General features: G+C 39.1%; 1 protein-coding gene across 1 annotated transcript in view; it reads right to left on the minus strand.

The window, feature by feature from the left end:
• The window catches only part of ITIH5 (inter-alpha-trypsin inhibitor heavy chain 5), a 102,997-nt gene that overhangs the window by 53,806 nt on the left and 29,678 nt on the right, over window positions 1-19,513 (minus strand). The window contains exon 5 of the mRNA XM_037846490.1: window positions 15,002-15,252. Coding sequence (XP_037702418.1) covers window positions 15,002-15,252 — 251 coding nt within the window. The remainder of the gene's footprint in view (window positions 1-15,001; window positions 15,253-19,513) is intronic.

Consider the following 19,513-nt stretch of genomic DNA (forward strand, 5'->3'; position numbering starts at 1 on the left):
AAAAGAAAACTGCACATTCTCTGGAATCAGTCTCTCATCGATGATTACTGGTAAAGCATCAAGAAAGAGGCAAGATGATATGTAAGCTAAGAATTCAGGATTGGGAGTCAGAAGCACCTGCATTCAAATACTGGCTCTCCCTCTTACCGGTAGTGAAACCTTGGGCAAGTTAAGAAGCCTCAGTTATATCATCTGTAAAATGGATTAGTTATAGGAATGACAGACAATGATAGATAGTGGCTCACCCTACTGAAAATATTAAGGGATGTAATGGACTTAGCACTATTTTTGGTCTGTGACGAGCAGTCATATTAGCTAATATGTACAAAATAGAAGAAGGGCAAGGGAAGCCAATGAAAAACTATAGAATACGTCAACCTTGACATACTACATGGCAATAAAAGAGAGAACTACTGCTACATAAAACAACATGGTAGAATCTCATGGTTATGTTTAGTGGAAAGCATCAGATACAAAAGAGCATCTTCTCTCTGCTTCCAATTACATTAAATTCAAAAGCAAGCATGACTTAACCACGGTAATTGGAGCAGAATAGCAGCCACCTTTGGGGATTGAGGTGCTGATTGGGAAAAAGCAGGAAGAAAACTTTTGGGGTTGTGAAATATTCTATGCCTTGATCTGGCAAGTAGTTGTAAGGGGATGTACATACGTCAAAATGCGTCAAGCTGTACCCCCAAGATGTGTGTGCTTTATTCTATGTAGACCCTGATTTTTAATTTTTAATATCAAACTTTTTGAATGTTGGATAGAAGATTAGACAAGTATTCCCTGGCATGGAATGTAATATTTTCCAAAATCACTCTTGTCTGTTACTCCTTAGGATAAATTTCTGTTTGTGTGGACATTTATACAAGGAGTAGGTATATTCAGAGTGATTTCAGCTGCTCTGAGGTACTTTTTGGTGCAGAATCAATAAGCTCTAAGAAACATGTTCAGTCGATACAGCAGCCATCATAACTCACCTCACTAGAAGTGTTCAAGCACAGCCTGGAGGGGTGTTTTATAGATCTATTCTCAGAGGGTGGTCCCAGACAAGCAGCAGTGGTACCACCTGGGAATGTGCTGGAAATGCAAATTCTCAGGCCCCACCCCAGAAATTCTAACTCAGAAACCCTGGGGGCAGGTGAGTCCCAGTAATCTGTATTTTAATAAATCCTCCAGCTGATTCTGTTTCACACGTGTGGAAAACAGCCATGTGCCTTAGCTTACAGAGTTATTGTGCCCTACATATAGAAAACCGTTCATACCATGTGTTGTATATAATTAGGCAGCTCTAGATTATCTCTAACGTTATGATTCTGTAATAATTACACTTGACTCCTTTTATACTGCCAGTATGTACCTCACTTCTCTTGCTTCAAATCTTTCGCCTGAAAACACTCTTTACAACTATCCTGAATTCATATTCATGGTTGAATGAAAGCATTGGGGATTAGAAAATATAATTCCTCTCTTCATAATTCATTTGACCAGGCTCTTTGATATAGCGCATGAGAAAGCATAGTGTATTATTACTTTGGTTTCTTCTAGGGGTCGCAAGTTCATGATGAAAATTCATGAGATTCATCTCAATGGGCTTATTTTATAGGCCCAAAGAGTAGGTTGATTCCCAGTTTGGATACTCACCAAGAAGCCTGGCTCCTGAGGCAGATTTCAACCTATTAAGTACAAGAGAGTCAATTTGATCCAATGACTCTTCTACCACCTATCAAAAAAAGTTTACCAGGGAAAATTCCAAAATAACATGCCTAGAAAATAAAGTCCCTTTTTTCTTAGATGAGGAAAAAATAACTGATAATTATTAAGGCTAGTATAGGCTGCCCCACAGTTATGACCAAAATCCCAAAGCAAAATCTAATTATTTAACTTTTCCTTACTGGGAATTGAGACTCATACTGCTGACCGCCACAAAAGATTTCCTAAGCACAATGAGCTTTATTAGACAGGCCCTCAGCAGGCCTGGAGACGAGTCCATAGATAACGACCAGCGTAAAGGAAAGAGGCTGGGAGCAGACCAAATCAGAGTAGGGAAACTGACCTATTTTCCTAATAAGAAGACACGTACCATCTCCTCCTCTTTGTTTTGTTTCATTCTTGCCCACTTGGGGAGGGGTAGGAGTGGAGTGAACTGTGGTGACAGATCTGAAGTGGGCAAGGCCAAGTTTTCTAATGTCATCTTCTTGTTATAATTCAGGCACTAGTGACCAGTTATTCCAATCGGTGACCACCAATTGGATGATCCTGCATTGGATGTGCAAAACTGCCCTCAGGAGCTTCCAACTTCTTCCCAGCCCTTGGTGAAATGTACTGACTTCTCTTTCTCCACCTGCTGACCCACCTGGCTTCTCAAATCATCCAGGCTCCCATGATCCTCTCTTCACGTCTGAAGCCCTGTATCTCTGACCAACAAGATATGTGCTATCTTTGGAAGCCACAAAACACAGAAGAAAGAGAGTGGGCTCCAGAGGTCAACAGACCCCCCTCTAATGCAATGACTGACAGTATCTCTGGGCCTCACTTCCACAACTGACAAATTAGAATAATAATTCCACAGCCATAGAATTATTGTAAGGATTAAATGAGACCACACATGTAAGATACCAAGCATGGCTCATAGTAGCTGCTCAATACGTACTAATACCCAACCACTTCCCCTTCAGAAGGAGCTTCTTGTTCTCTTTATTACAACAGCAACTTACGAGGAACAAATGCTCTCTGATAACATTCAGCTTATGTTTTTGCCATAACAGATTTCTCTAGACCACCAAGAGCCCTGTAAAAACAAATAATCATTATTTGGAGGGGGCAGACATCATAATGAATTCATACCAGGGAATTGAAGCATATTTACATAAAGAACATTGTTTATGATGGATGATGGCATCAGTAAGCTATCCAAGGACCTTCTAAAATTAGAAGCATAATTTTACATGAATGCAAATGTGCACATACATATATTTGGAAAAAGGATCTGTAGCTTTTACAAGATTCTCACAGGGGTCTAAATAAGGTTAAGATCCACACACCTAAGTGCTATTAAATATTCCTCTCTGTGGTTTTACCATTTTGCAAAGCACTTCCCATATAGCATGAGGGGTGAAGAGAACAAAACATATCTCCTTAGTTTTGTCCTGGATCATGGATGCCATTCGTAGATAAACATTCTCCTCCCACACTCGCCACATGGGGAACAGGAAGCCAATTACTATGTAAAATGACTAACAGTGAAAAGATTTAAGAGCAAAGAACCACACTCAAGGACATCAGCTGGAAGCCACACCCCTGTGGGTCAAATGACAGAGGGATTTCCTGGTCTCTGTTTCCTCTGGGCCTGAGGTTTGGCTCCTGTCAGGGGAAAGCAGCCAACACCTGGTGACTTTACAAAAGGTTTTCCAAACAAGCACTGCCTGCTCATTTCCCCTTGGAAAAGGAGGCTAAATTGTTTATGTTTATTTATGTAACTTGCTCACCTTGTCTCCAGTGAGACAAGTTCTTAAAGACAGGGCAGTCACAAGTATCGTGAATAACTAGACAACTACACTTTGACGATGGAATGAAGACAAAATTCAAGCAAATCAGAAGGGCATTAAAAGAAAAAGTGGTAGAGCTGAGATCATGGAGATGATGAGGAAATTTGGTTAAAAACCTTCATAAATCCCTTATTATATGTCATTTTCTTATTGATAACTTTTCTTATCAATGTTTGGCATTTTCAATCCTTCTGGAAAAGAATATCATAGAATACTAATGCAGATTCATAGCTGAAGGGGTTCGAATTCAATTCTACCAATCAATAGCAAATGGTATTTACCCAGACTTCTTAACAAATTAGCTTTCTTCACTACTTATTCAAATAAAATAAAATTCAAATAAAATAAAATGAAGGCAATTTGCCCCTAAAAAAGCAGCCCTTCCTAATATCACTTAGTGTCCTCTGAGGACCTCAAGTACTAACTGCTCTAAGTATTTGAAACTGAACTGAAAGGAAGCCCGAGAAAAGCAGTGCCAGGGAAGCAAGGAATATAAGACAGAGAGATTTCTGTTAAATTCCTTTTACACTGTCCTCTTGCACCTGGGCAGAACAAGGCTTATTCACTGGGAAAGCCTGTGTGGTATTTTAGGGACTCCACCTTACAGAGCATTTTCTTCTTTTATTATTCAAAATTGCCAACTCTCATTAGCCACCAGGGAAATGCAGATCAAAAGCACAGTGAGATGCCATGTCACACCCACTAGGAGGGCTATTATTTTAAAAATGGAAAATAAAAGTGTTGGAGAGGACCTGGAGAAATAGGAACCTTCATATATTGTTGGTGGGAATGTAAAATGGGGCAGTCACTGTGGAAAACAGTTCCTCAAAAACTTAAACATAGAATTACCATATGACCAGGCAATTCCAATCCTTGGTATAGATCCAAAAGAATTGAAAGCAGAAACTCAAACAGCTGCTTGCCCACCAATGTTCAGAGCGGCATTAGTCAGAATAGCCAAGAGGAGAAATAACCCAATTGTCCATCAACAGATGAATGGATAAACAAAATGTGGTACATCCATACAATGGAATATTATTAAGCCATAAAAACAAATGATCTGTTCTGGTCTGGGAAAACCTGATTTGGATAACCAAGGAAACCATGCCTAGACAACAGAAAATTACAACCTACACTAAGAAAAACAAAGTTATGGCCCAGTCAAAGGAACAAACGTACACTTCAACTGAGATACAGGAATTTAAACAACTAATGCTAAATCAATTCAAAAAGTTTAGAGAAGATATTGCAAAAGAGATAGAGGCTGTAAAGGAAGCACTGGACATGTATACGGCAAAAATCAAAAGTTCAAAAAACCTACTAGCAGAATCTATGGAAATGAAAGGCACAACACAAGAGATGAAAGACACAATGGAAACATACAACAGCAGATCTCAAGAGGCAGAAGAAAACACTCAGGAACTGGAGAACAAAACACCTGAAAGCCTACACGCAAAGGAGCAGATGGAGAAAAGAATGAAAAAATATGAGCAACGTCTCCGGGAACTCAAGGATGAAACAAAGTACAATAATGTACGTATCACTGGTGTCCCAGAAGGAGAAGAGAAGGGAAAGGGGGCAGAAGCAATAATAGAGGAAATAATTAATGAAAATTTCCCATCTCTTACGAAAGACATAAAATTACAGATCCAAGAAGTGCAGCGTACTCCAAACAGAAGAGATATGAATAGGCCTACGCCAAGACACTTAATAATCAGATTATCAAATGTCAAAGACAAAGAGAGAATCCTGAAAGCAGCAAGAGAAAAGCGATCCATTACATACAAAGGAAGCTTAATAAGACTATGTGCAGATCTCTCAGCAGAAACCACGGAGGCAAGAAGGAAGTGGTGTGATATATTTAAGATACTGAAAGAGAAAAACCACCAACCAAGAATCCTATATCCAGCAAAGCTGTCCTTCAAATATGAGGGAGAGCTCAAAATATTTTCTGACAAACATCCAATGAGAGACTCTGTGAACAAGACACCTGCCCTACGGGAAATACTAAAGGGAGCACTACAGGGTGATAGAAGACAGGAGTGCGTGGTTTGGAACACAATTTTGGGAGATGGTAGCACAACAATGTAAGTACACTGAACAAAGGTAACTATGAATACGGTTGAGAGAGAAAGATGGGGAGAATGTGAGACACCACAAGAAAGGAGGAAAGATAACGACTGGGACTGTGTAACTTGGTGAAATCTAGAGTATTTAACAATTGTGATAAAATGTACAAATATGTTCTTTTACGAGGGAGAACAAGCAAACGTCAACCTTGAAAGGTGTTAAAAATGGGGAGGCATTGGGGGAGGGATGCAATCAGCATAAACTAGAGACTGTAACTAATAGAATCATTGTATTATGCTTCCTTTAATGTAACAAAGGTGATATACCAAGGTGAATGCAGATAAGAGGGGGGGATAGGGGAGGCATGTTAGACACTTGACATTGGTGGTATTGTCTGATTCTTTATTCTATTTTGATTTAAGGTTATTTTTCCTTTTGCTACTTCCTGGCTGTCATTTTTTTTTCCTCTTTCTTTTGCCTCTCTACCTTCTTTGACTCTCCCTTCTGCCTTGTGGAAGAAATGTAGATGCCCTTGTATAGATAGTGGTGAAGGTGGTGAACACATAAATATATGACCATACAGAGAACCATCGATTATTTACTTAGGATGGAATGTATGGTGAGTGAACAAAACCATATTAAAAAAAAAAAATGGGTTGATGACAAAACCTTGAGGGCAATATACTGAGTGAAATAAGCCAGACACATAAGGACAATTATTGCAGGGTCTCACTGATAGGAACTAATTATAATATGTAAACTCATAGACATGAAATATAAGGTACCAAGATATAGGACGAGGTTTAAGAATGGGGAGTGGTTGCTTAGTATAAGCAGAATGTTCAATTAGGATGAACTTAAATGTTTGGAAATGAACAGGGGTGTTGGCAGCAAGATGTGAGAATAACTAACGGTGCCGAATGGTGTGTGAATGAGGTGGAAAGGGGAAGCTCAGAGTCATGTATGTCACCAGAAGGAAAGTTGGAGGTCAAAAGACGGGAATGTATAAAACTGAATCCTATGGTGGGCAATGTCCATGATCAACTGTACAAATACTAGAAATCGCTTCCATGAACCAGAACAAACGTATGACAATACAATTAGAAGTTAACAATAGAGGGGCATATAGGGAAGAAATATATACCTATTGCAAACTATATACTACAGTTAGTAGTATTTCAAAATTTTTTCATAAACAATAACAAATGTACTATACCAATACTACGAGTCAACAATTGAGGGGAGTTGGTTAGGGATAGGGGAGGATTAGAGTTTCCTTTTCTTTTTTTCTTTTTTCATCTTTCACTTTATTTTTTGTCTGGAGTAATGAAAAGTTTCTAAAAATTGAATAAAAATTAAGCATGGTGATGGATGCACAGCTGTATGAGGGTACCCAGGGGCAAGTGATTATGCACTTTGGATCTTTGGATAATTGTATGGTATCTGAACAATCTCAATTAAAAAAAAAAAAAAATGATGTTCTGACACACGATACAATACGGATGAACCTTGAAGACATCATGTTGAGTGAAGTAAGCCAAACACAAAAGAACAAATGTTAAATGATTCCACTTACATGAATTACCTAGAATAAGCAAATTCAAAGAGTAAGAAAGCAGACTCAAGGTGACCAGGGCCTGGGGTGAGATGTAGTGGGGAGTTATTACTTCATGGATACAGAGTTTCTGTTTGGGGTGACAAAAAAGTTTTGGTAATGGATGGTAGTGAGGGTAGCACAACACCGTGAATGTAATTAATGCCACTGAATTGTACATTTAGAAATGGTGAAAATGGCAAATTTTACATTATATATATGTTACCACAATTTTTAAAAATCGCCAACTCTAAGTTCTTCAAGGGCAGTGACCATGCCTTAAACATCCTGAGATTCCAGCCATCTAGCACAGTGCCAGGAATATCATGAGAACTCAATACCTGCTGGGTGAACAATGGACGTGGAAGGGACGTGCTTGCATAGATGGATGGAGGAGCCCTTAGAGAGAACTCAAGTGTCTCTGGCTGACTGTTTGGTGGGTGTAGCAGACAGAAGCTCTTGATGACGTGTGTCACATCCCCTGAACCCACCTCTGGTTTCAGCCCCAGCTGTGGTGGACAGTGTTACATGCATCAAACCAAGGCAGCAGGAGAGAGGAGGAAGAAGAGAGTGAGGTCTCATAGAGAAGAGGAGGTTGCTCACGAATATCAAGTGAGAGAGAGAATGCCAAAATCTCTTGGCCCTCTCCCCGGGAGACTCTCTCTGAGTCACTAGCTCATAACTGGCCCTGACGGAGCTACAGCTGACGTCAGGACAAACAAGATAACACGGGGTCTTGCAATAGCAATCCCCAAATCCCACAGCTATGGGGCCAAATGATTCATACCCAAATAACTTCTGAGCTGAACAATGTTGGGAACTGTTGAACTACCACCAGATCGTTTCCTGGCATGTGGACAGATGGGGCAAGCCTTTCCAGCTACAGAAGGGAGGACACCACACAGAAGGGAGCAGAACTGGGTGATGAGCCATCCGCCATGACAGCAATCCTTGACTAGGGTGGGCAAAGGGCAGGGCTGCCAGAGTTAGCAAATACAAATATAGTGCTCAGTTAAGTTTCCATTTCAGATAGACAACGAACAACTTCTTAGGATAAATACGTCCTAAATATAAACATTGTTTATCTGAAATTCAAATTTAATTGGACATCCTCTATTTCATCTGGCATCCCCAGCAAGGGGTCCTTATACAGTTTTTGTAACCAAAGTCTTCTGGGACCAAAGACAGATTATTAATTCTGGCTCCTAATCCCACCTTCACAACAGCCAAAATGAGAGCTATACCTGAAGTCTGACAAAATTAACCAACTTAAGGCAGGAAAGTGCTGCACATCTTGGAGCATACTCACTGCCAAGAGTCATTCCCTCCCTACTAAGTGGGGCATGACTCCCAGGGGTGTAAATCTCCCTGGAAACGTGGGACACGACTCCCAGAGATGAACCTGGACCTGGCATTGTGGGATTGAGAAAGCCTTCTGGACCACAAGGCGGAAGAGAAATGACACAAAATAAAGTTTCAGTGGCTGAGAGATTTCAAATGGAGTTGATAGTTCATTCTGGAGGTTATTCTTATGCAATATATAGATGTCCCTTTCTAGTTTTTAGTGTATTGGAATAGCTAGAAGGAAATACCTGAAACTGTTGAACTGCAACCCAGTAGCCTTGATTCTTGAAGGCAAGTGTATAATTATATAGCTTACACGGTGTGACTATATGACTGTGAAAACCTTGCGGCTCCCACTCCTTTTGTCCAGTGTATGGAAAGAGTAGAAGAAAAATGGGAACAAAAATTAAATGAATAATAGGGGTGATGGGGGGATGGGATTTTTAGGGGTTCTTCTTTATTTGTATTTGTATTCTTATTTTTTGGAGTAATGAAAATGTTCAAAAATTGACTTTTGTGATGAATGCACAACTGTATGATGGTACTATGAACAACTGACTGTACACTGTGGATGACTGTAGGGTATGTGAATATATCTCAATAAAACTGAATTGGAAAAAAAAATACTATATGGGGAAAACAAAGAGTCATTCATTCATTGCATTGTTCAACAAATACTAACTGACCCCCAAGGAGAGCCATGACGTTCACAGACCAAACAGTAAAAACACAAATAAAATTTTAAAACAGATTTGATTCAACCCCTGATTGGGCATCTCCTGATACAAGACACTGTGCTGGTCTCAGGTCAAAGGGGCCCTGATCTGTAAGGATGGGTGGCTGGTCATTAACCTATTTGCAAGCACAGGTGCTGATGTAAATCATTTTCCAATATAAAAGGTAATAAAACTGTATGTCAAGAGGTTCCCTTCTTTCCAGTTGAGCTTCTGCAGTACTTAGGATTATGTGAAGGTCAAAATTTTATAAGGGTAATATTACAAAAAGCAAGAAGCAAACTGAGTTCCACCTAATCCTATCTTTTGCCTACCAGGCATGTAAAGAGCTAACTACTATAAATCAAGCACAGCAAAAGTTGCCTCCTTGGCATTTGGAGGGAACGGGATTCCATCTAGAATGCATGTTTTTAAGAGCACAAGCTGACAGTGTTTCCTTATTCCTCTTCTGTGTTCTTGACAGTGGAGCACCTTGCAATGATGAACCAGATACCAGAAGAACATAAAAACAGTTATGAATGGCTCCTTGTCCCTGAAACATAAAAATGTCCTTTTAACATTAGATTAAAGTCACATGAATCCATTAGGTTTGACAGAGGGGGGAAGTTGAGATAATCCAGGTACCCTGGCTTGGAGGCTTTAGAAACAAAGAGTCAGCAATCCAGGAACAGAGTCTTAGGGAAAAAAAAGGGTAGAAACTAAAGGCAAATAACATTGAAAACAAGAAGTTAGGGTCTATGTCCCCAAACTTTGCTGCACGTTGATATCACCTGGAGATCTTTAAAAATATATATACATGTGTGTGTGTGTGTGTGTGTGTGTGTGTGTATGTATATATGAATGCCTAGTTTCCACCCCCAGATATCCTGATTTAATTGGCATGGATGAGATTTGTGCCATAGACTTACCAAAGTTCCCTGGGTGATTCCAATGTGCAGCAATTTGGGAACCACCTAGCTAGGGAAAGGAGTTGTATAAGTAGTAAGGACAAAGTCTGGCACTAAGCCAAGCTTTAAAGGCAGTAGCTGGCTGCTTTTCTCAAAGTGGGTAAGAAGTGGGGAGGAGTGGGTAAGAAACAATTCCATAGACCCAAGAGGCCATGGTGGGGATTTAAAATTAGAGACGCTCTTTTGACATCAAAGATTTACTATACGATCATGCTTGTCTTTTCTAAGAGAAGAAGATGGGATACCTAACTGAAGGAACTTCAGACTGTGTTAAAGAGGCCATGCCAGCCCCATTTGGGATTGCCTGTTGGTATTTTTCCATCTCAAGTTTCTATGTTGACAGAGTGGGAAAAGTTCGATATGGGAAGAGGTTATTTCTATCAACTGTGTGAGTAATTGCAGGTTGGCCTGTATCCAATGGTAAAAACTTGTTGGTAGAAGAGAGGAACAATATATATAGTTTAGCAAGGATCTGATGTCAAGAGTATTCTGAGGGCCCCATGAGATTAAAGGGACAATCTTTGTTTAATTTAAACGCTGCTTCTGTCAGTTGAGATCCTGACATAGTTAGTGTCCCTAAGTTCTGCTGGAAAGTCCAAAGTAAGGGTTCCCAGCCTTTACCGAGCACCATAACTCCCTAGGGGACTTTTATCCTGAAATCAAAAGAGGCAGAAAGTTGATGAGTAGCTGCCTCGGGCTGGGGTGAAACCAGGGAGTGGCTTTTGGGGGTGACAGAAATAGTCCAAAATTGATTTGTGATGATGTCCATACAACTCTGTAAATGTACTAAAAATCACTGACTTGTACACTTCTGAGTAAACTCTACGGTATATAAATTAGACCTTGACAAATCTATTTTTATAAAAAGTGAGGAATGTGAAAGATAAACTATGAAAGTCATAGAATCATACCTGTTTAATGGTAGAAAAATATTCTGCATTATTCTTAACTTAACAAATATGTAAAAAAAATGTAAAGCACTTAAAATTTTTTAGATTCTCATATAAATTCATAGAATATCACATGCAAAAATACAGCTACATAGCCCTCCCCCTGACAAATTCTAATTCAATTGTAGGACTGTGTCATCTGTATTTTTTTTAACCTCTTTAGGTTATCATAGGGTTTAGCCAAGGTTGAGAGTCACTGATGTAAAGCAAAAAAAGGAATACCAGTAAGAGACTTCTCACTTTACCTTGCTTTCTTTACTACTAGTCATCAAGGACCTTAAGATAAATGAAAATTTTTTTTAACAACAAAAAAAAATGGAATCATGGAAAGAGCAGTCATTTAGGTGACATGGGACGATAGGAAGTTTATGAGATGTTGTCATAGAGAGTGAAATAACCATCCTTGAGACAATCTCATAGATGGAATATCTATCTCGGCATATGCCTTCTGAAGATCACACATCCCAGATGCTCCAGGACAGTCCTAATTTCAAATACTGTGTTCCACTGAGCCCAAAATCATCAAAATATTTTAGTGGTGAGGAACTGGGGGCAGGGAGGGGAGACTGAAGAAAGAGGGAATCTTGTCTTTCATTGTATTCCAATTTGTGGTATTTTTTAGATTTTGAACCACGGGCATGTGTTAACTATTTTAATAATCCAGAAATGTTAATGCTTTGGCTGACAAACTCCATCTCACAGAATAGGCTTTTACATTGGAAAGGAGACCATTAATTTACAATTCAATAGGTATGACCCAATGCAGATCTGCCAGATGAGTAACCGGAGCCAAAGGCAGAATATATTGCTTAAGCTTTTCTTTTTATTTTTACACTTAACTAGAGATAGACTTGGAATTTGAACTCAAAACCCTCGGTACTTTGAAATCTTCCATTTAATAAGGGGGTAGTATATGACAGTGGTTAAGAGCATGAACTTGGAGTCAGAGAACTGTGCATAAATTCTATTTCTATCAATACTTAACCATGAGACGTTGTCCATGTCACTAAAACTTTGTAAACTTTAGCTTCTCCATAATAAAATGGGGATAAAATATATGGCCTTAGAGAGTTGTTATAATGATTGAATGAGATAATAACAAGCACAAAGCACTTAGTCCAATATCTAGCCCATAATAATCCATTATTTGGAACTGCATCCCTAGAGATGACATAGGGCTTAGTGGCCAGAGATGGCTTAGATAGACTCCAGGAGTCTGATTTCGTAACTACAGCCAGATCCGTCAGAGTAATGAAAAGGCGTGGGTCAACAGTCCACTTCACACAATTCCAGCTCGTGTTCTGCTGCAAGCCAATTTCTAGTTTGATCTCTACCCTGGATTTCTTTTGCAAACACGCGATGGTGTCCAGACAGAGTCACAACATCCTGTGCTCCATGCTGCTAAAGCTACTATTTCATAAGAACAGTAACAGCTGAGCTCTAAAAGATGGGAATGGGGAACAGGAAAAAGAGAATCCAGCCACTGCATCTGTCTATGGTGAAAGCTGTGAAATCCCGACGTTCCGGAAGGCAAAATATCTGCTGTGGTACAAAGAGCTAGGAAAACAATTTTCTTAAAAATAAACAGATCCCAAGAGATCAATGGTCTGGAAAAATTCCTCTGAGATACTGACAGGCCCTGAATATAAACACTAAGCAACTTTTCAGCTAACAGACAACCATAACACATTCCACCCCCAGCCCCCAAACACAACACACACACAAACACACACACATAAATCTCTGAAGTGTCACAGTGGCCCTGAAAACACACATACATTTCATCACCACTGCACGACTTCCCTCGGAATTTCCTCCTGAGGGCCTTTGTTCATTGACTTAAACTCTGTGTTTTCACCCGGACACACTGCACAAATACCCTCCTTCTCCACCAACTCTGAAAGAACCTTCTTCCTCCTGAAAAAAGACTTCCTTTACATAATGGTCCATAGTACAATTTCTCTATAAATTATGATTAGAAAGAAATAAAACTTTAAAACATTCTTGGTTTGGGGGTGGGTTTTGTTTTGTTTTGTTTGCTTTTCTTCTCCTAATTAGCAGACGCTCAATTAGCTGTGTCATGTTTATGAGGCATTGTGCTAAATACTGCAGGGGGAAAAAGATTAATCAGACTCAGACCTGCCCTTAAAGCATTTACTGTCTGGTAGGAAAGATAGGATTTGCACAGAAAAAAGGCAAATGTAAGTTGGGAATAATAATAATGACACTTAACAATTATCAAACTCTTACTCTGGGTCAGGTGCTTTGCATACATTAATATTTCACAGTAAGCCTCGGAGAGAGCTATTACCCCCGCTTTAGAGATGTGCAAGTTGAGTGTAAAAGGGTTAGGACATTTTTTCAAGGTCATAGTTAATAAACGAACTAAAGCTCCTTTGCCAAACACACTGCCACCAAATGACATAAAAAGAATGAATCCTATCTCATGACATTTGTGAACATCAGAGCCCTTGACAATATTTTTAATTTTTCACTCAGATTTGGATTGAGAGTGTCAAACTCAGTGTTTGGACCCAACACACAACAAAGGACCCAAGTCTACCACAGAACCAAGAGAAACTGCAGTTTTTGAGAGTAAACAACTTCTCAGGAGGAATGTCATTAGTTAAACCATTTTACCAGGTGAAGAAAGTATATTTACCATGCCATTTACTCTTCTATATGCCAGCTCCAAGTCTGGGCTATTTTTGCATTAAGTTAAATAAGAACATTTTCTTACTTATTTGCCAGGTCATTTCCCCATGCCCTGAAATCTCATTCCTAAATATACTTGTCCAAGAAGCCTTCTTGGGTCATTCCAGGCTCTCCCTGCAGTCACGGGTTGAATTCAGCATTCTGCATATTCATGTACTCATCTATGACTTAGCATTTCCCTGACCCCAATGTCACAATCACCTGAAATCCTGTCATTATAATCTTGGTGCAATTTTTTGACATATCTGCTACATTACCCAACGTATCTGTCTCACTATCCAATTTGACATTAAGCGTTACTGGAACTTTTAGAATAGGACCCAACACAAATGACTATTTAATATAAACTATTAGTGAAAATTAATACAATGATTAAAATTATATTAGATCGAATTTGTCATAATCATTTCAACAAATAGAATGCTACTTGAAAAATCAGAATTTGAAGAAAATCTAAACTCAGTGGTCCTCCTAATGAACCGAAATGCCTCTATCTTAAATCAGATCTATAGAATGCATTTTTCATTACTTAAGTTTAGAAAGAATAGAATAATAATGCTGAATGTTTAAAACACAGATATTACATAATTGCGCAAGCCTAGTATAAAACATCATGTTACATAACTTTCTAATTTTGGGTCAGTTTCATATTTAAGATGGTTGTGATTATAGTGTACCCACAACTTTGTCATTTTTTTCTCTATCACATGCATTGTTTTTTATAACCAGATTTTACTAATAATTTCCCTACAGTTGAATATTTAAATGCATGGAATGATTCTACTACTACAAATATTGTCAAACAGATTCATGCATACAACATTCCCAATATTTTAGATGTTTTACCTAGGAAAGAGTCCCAGAAGCGGGATTCCTAGATCAAATGATTTAAACATTTTTAAATCTCCTGATAAAGCTCAGCTCTTAAAAAAAAAAAGTACTGGGCACTGTCTTTGTTTTGTTGCTATCTTTCAAATCCCTGCAAAAACTCAAACCCTTGCTCAAAGGGGTGCCATCGCTTTTGGAGATTTCCCTAAGCCCAACAACCAGCTCTGAGTCATCCCAGAAGATCTGGGTGTGTCCACCAGGCACTCACCTTCCCCAGCCCCACTGCCCTTCTGCCTGCTGTTGTGTAGTGGAAGCACTTCCAGAGATGCAATTCCAGACTTCTCCAGAATGCTCATTTCCACCGTCAGCCTCCCGACCAGCTGCTGGGGCCGCACGCTGATGGAATGCTCATACTTCCCAAGGCGTCTCTGCAAAAGCTCTTCATAGCTCAAGAGGAAGGCAGCTTTGTCCTTGCTGGGAATCACTAAAGAAGCTTTGAACGTTTCAGTCCCCTTCTCCCTGGAAGGAAGAGAAAAAGGAGCCAGGGTACAACTTACACCACCCACATGTCCCAGCTAGGGAGGAGCCAGGCTCCCTCAAGAACCTGCAGGGCACTGGCCACGTGCGCTCTCTCTCTTTTTCTTTTTTTAATTATCTTTAATTCCATATAGAGCAAATCGTAGTCCAATGACTTTGCATATACTTAATTCAAATTGCAACTGGATCTCGAAATGTTCTTTTATTCTATAAAATATTTTAAATGGTAGACATTTCTATTAAATAAAAGTTCTGCCAAATTTACCTTGAATAGCCAGTAAACTGAGGTTTTGGCTACTATCTGAAGAGATTTTTGTTTATTCATTTGTTTGTTTTTAACTTATTTTCATTCTTCCTATTTGAAAGTTAAGTAAATCACAGTCACAATTACAGAATTACACAAATATGAGGAAGTGAACATACTCAAGGAAAACCACATGAAATACAGAAAACTAATCGCTAGTGCTATAATACCTAGAAAACTGTCTTGGGCTATTAATTGTTTTTTTTTTGTTTTTTTTTTTAATTCAGTTTGAGATATATTCACATATCATGCAGTCATACAAAGCGTACATTCAATTTTTCACAGTACTATTATATAGTTCTGTATTCGTCACCAAAATTAATTTTTGAACATTTTCATTACCACACATATGAAAATAATAAGAGTAAAAATTAAAGTGAAAAAGAACAATTAAAGTAAAAAAGAACACTGGGTGCCTTTTTTTTTTTTTGCCCCTGTTTTTCTACACATCCATCCATACACTGGACAAAGGGGTGTGTGGTCCATATGGCTTTCCCAATCACATTGTCATCCCTCATAAGCTACATTGTTATAAAATCATCTTCAAGATTCATGGGTTCTGGGTTTTAGTTTGATAGTTTCAGGTATTTACTGCTAGCTATTCCAATTCATCAGAACCTAAAAAGGGTTGTCTATATTGTGCATAAGAGAGCCCACCACAGTGACCTCTCAGCTCCTTTTGGAATCTCTCTGCTACTGAAGCTTATTTCATGTCCATTCACAATCCCCCTTTTGGTCAAGAAGATGTTCTCTATCCCACTGTTATCAGACCAAAGCAGTGGACTCTTCTGCCCGATCAGCTCAAATGACCAGTTCCTGAAACACCAGGATTTCAAAGAGAGTTTTATTGCTAGGCTGGAAGCAGGAGAGCAGATGGCCTATCCATCCAAAATCTGTCTCCCTGAACTGCAGTAATTCTGATAGTTTTATAGCATCAAAACATAGGCAGTTTTTAGGATAATGAGTACAATGGCCCCAGATGATGTAATCAGAAGTGTTCTAATTATTGAGCATGTGCAGATTGATTACATGCTTAGTCACAGCATGTATGTAAGAAAATGGAGACCTTAATATGATGATGGGTGTGATTTTTAGTATTATAATGAGATATAGGTGACTTGTAGGCTAAAGTCTAAGCTACCACATGTGTCAGGCGGGCCCATTTTGATTAGATCCAGCTGCGGTTATCAAGATAACTTTGGACTTGGGGTGGGTCCCAAGACCTCTCATTAATAAATGTTAGGGTCTGTCTTTAGTGATCATAGGACTTTGAAGTGGAAAAACTGGATAAATGGGTACAAATGAAGGCTAGTCACAAGGTTTTTACAGTCACAAGGATATAAGATAAAGGCTGTACAATCATTATCAGAGATCAAGGCAGCTAATTACAATTCAGGTTTCAGGTATTTCCCTCTGTCTACTGTAATACACCAGAAAGTAAAAAGGATTATCTATATAATGATTCAGTAATCATAATCAGTCCTTAAATCCTAACTTCTCAGTTACATAACCAGCCCAGCAGTGGGGCCAGTGGGCATGGCGATGTGATTCCTTACAAAGAGGAAGGTAAATGGCAGTTTTGGGAGGAGAGGGAAAGGAAGCTTTGGAAGAATATTCACTGGGAGAGACGTCAAAGACTATTGAACTCTCCTATCCCTCCCTGAGGACAGGCTCCAGGGGGCAATGGGAAACGGGACATTTAACAGGTGGAATGCTAGGTCAGAGGGCTTTGGAATCAAGATGTGAATTACATTCTCCTCTTTACAGAGATGGCCAAATGAATTTTGAAGTTTTACGCATCCTTAAAATAGCTTATACATTACATTTCACACCTTGGTAAAGTTTGGTGGATGCGTTTTGGGGGAAAGGTGAGGAGTAAAGGATTGTGAAGCTTGCAAAGATAGAAACCATTCCGGAAGCTTGCAAAGATAGAAACCATTCCAAAAGCCTTTAGGATGTGGGGAGAGGGCACTCTGATTCAAGATGGCGGACTGAACAGCTTAGTCACAGCATGTATGTAAGAAAAAGGTGGCCTTAATATGATGATGGGTGTGATTTTTAGTATTATAATGAGGTATAGGTGACTTGTAGGGTTTTACAATCATAAGGACACGAGATAAAGGCTATACAATCATTGTCAGAGATCAAGGCAGCTAATTACAATTCAGGGAAGTAAAGGATTGAGTGAAAGGAATAAGAGTAGCAGGGGCAAACAGCAGGGGATAAGACACTTCCAAAAGTTTCTGAAAGACTTGGGGGATTCAGTAGACCAAAAATTCTATAGCTCAGAATATGTAGGAAGGGACTCCAGCAGACTGAGCCAAACAGTCTGGCAGAATGTAAGAGAAAAAGCAAGTTGTGATTCACCAGGACATGTCAAGATGGGAGTGAGAAGGGAGAACAAAGACACAGAGGATAATTCCAAGTGTGTATGTGAATAAGTAAGATTGTAGGCTCCCTACACATACAACATAAATTTACCTCCAGGCAAAATCCAGAGAATTTTCCTGAAGTGAACTGCCTACAGAGAACCAATAGGTGGATACTGGGGCACTGGAAACACCATAATTACATGGAACTTTGAATAGGGAGTGAAATCTGGTAGGTTTGTACACATTAGTGTGAAGCCCCAATACATCCCAGAGTAATCTGGACAGATAATAGAAACGTATTTGCAAAGCCCCCTTGAGGGACTGGGGAACTACTGACATTCTCACAAGCATTGGGGACTACCGATTTGGAAGGCCAAGTCCTCAACCTTGGGGCTTACCCTTACGAAGCTTGTTACTACAAAGGAGAAGCTAAGCCTACTTATAATTATGCCTAAGAGTCTCCCCCAGAGAACCTTTCATTGCTCAGATGTGGCCCCTCTCTCTAAGCCACCTCAGCAGGTAAACTCACTACCCTCCCCTCTACGTGGATCATGACTTGCAGGGATGTAAATCTCCCCCACCCATGGGACATGACTCCTGGGGATGAACCTGGACCCAGCATCGAGGGATTGAGAAAGCCTTCTTGACCAAAAGGGGGAAGAGAAATGAAACAAAATAAAGTTTCATTGGCTGAGAGATTTCAGAATTGAGAAAACATTCTGGAGGTTATTTTTATGCATTACATGGATATCCCTTTTTAGTTTTTAGTGTGTTCGAATAGCTAGAAGGAAATTCCTGAAACTGTTGAACTGCAACCCAGTAGCCTTAATTCTTGAAGATGATTGTATAACTATGTAGCTTACACTGTGTGACTGTGTGATTGTGAAAACCTCATGGCTCCCACTCCCTTTATCCAACATATGGACAGATGAGTACAAAAATGTGGACAAAACATAAATGAATAATGGAGAGGGATGGGGGGATGAGATGATTTGGGTGTTCTTTTTTACTTTAATTTTTATTCTTTTTTTTTGCAGTAATGAAAATGTTCAAAAATTAATTGTGGTGATGAATGCACAACTATATAATGGTACTATGAATAACTGATTGCACACTTTGGATAATTGTGCGCTATGTGAGTATATCTCAATAAAATAGAATTAAAAAAAAAAGAGAACTGCCTACAGAGAATCAATAGGTGGGTGCTGGAGCATTGGAAAGGGGTAGCCTGAAATCCACCCACCCTAGAATGATAAGCTTTCCTATTTATGATAAATTCTATTTTTAAAAAAATTGGCTTAGTAATAGGAAAGTAGAGGAAACCTCTAGCAGCCACATAAAAATATCGATCTAATCACTAAGCAGCACAAACAACAACAACAAAAACAACAAAAACAACTAATCCTTCAAAAAATAATTCAGGAAACAGAAAAAAATTTAAACAATCAAATAAAAATCCAATTATAATTAGCATCCTCATAAAGGATATTATAAAAAATAAGCAATCAGAAAAAAATCTTAATAATCAAACATACAATTGTCCTGTAGAAAATGGGGGTTACAACAC

This window comes from Choloepus didactylus, chromosome 8 (assembly GCF_015220235.1).
Source record: "Choloepus didactylus isolate mChoDid1 chromosome 8, mChoDid1.pri, whole genome shotgun sequence".
NCBI classification, from domain to species: Eukaryota; Metazoa; Chordata; class Mammalia; order Pilosa; family Megalonychidae; genus Choloepus; species Choloepus didactylus.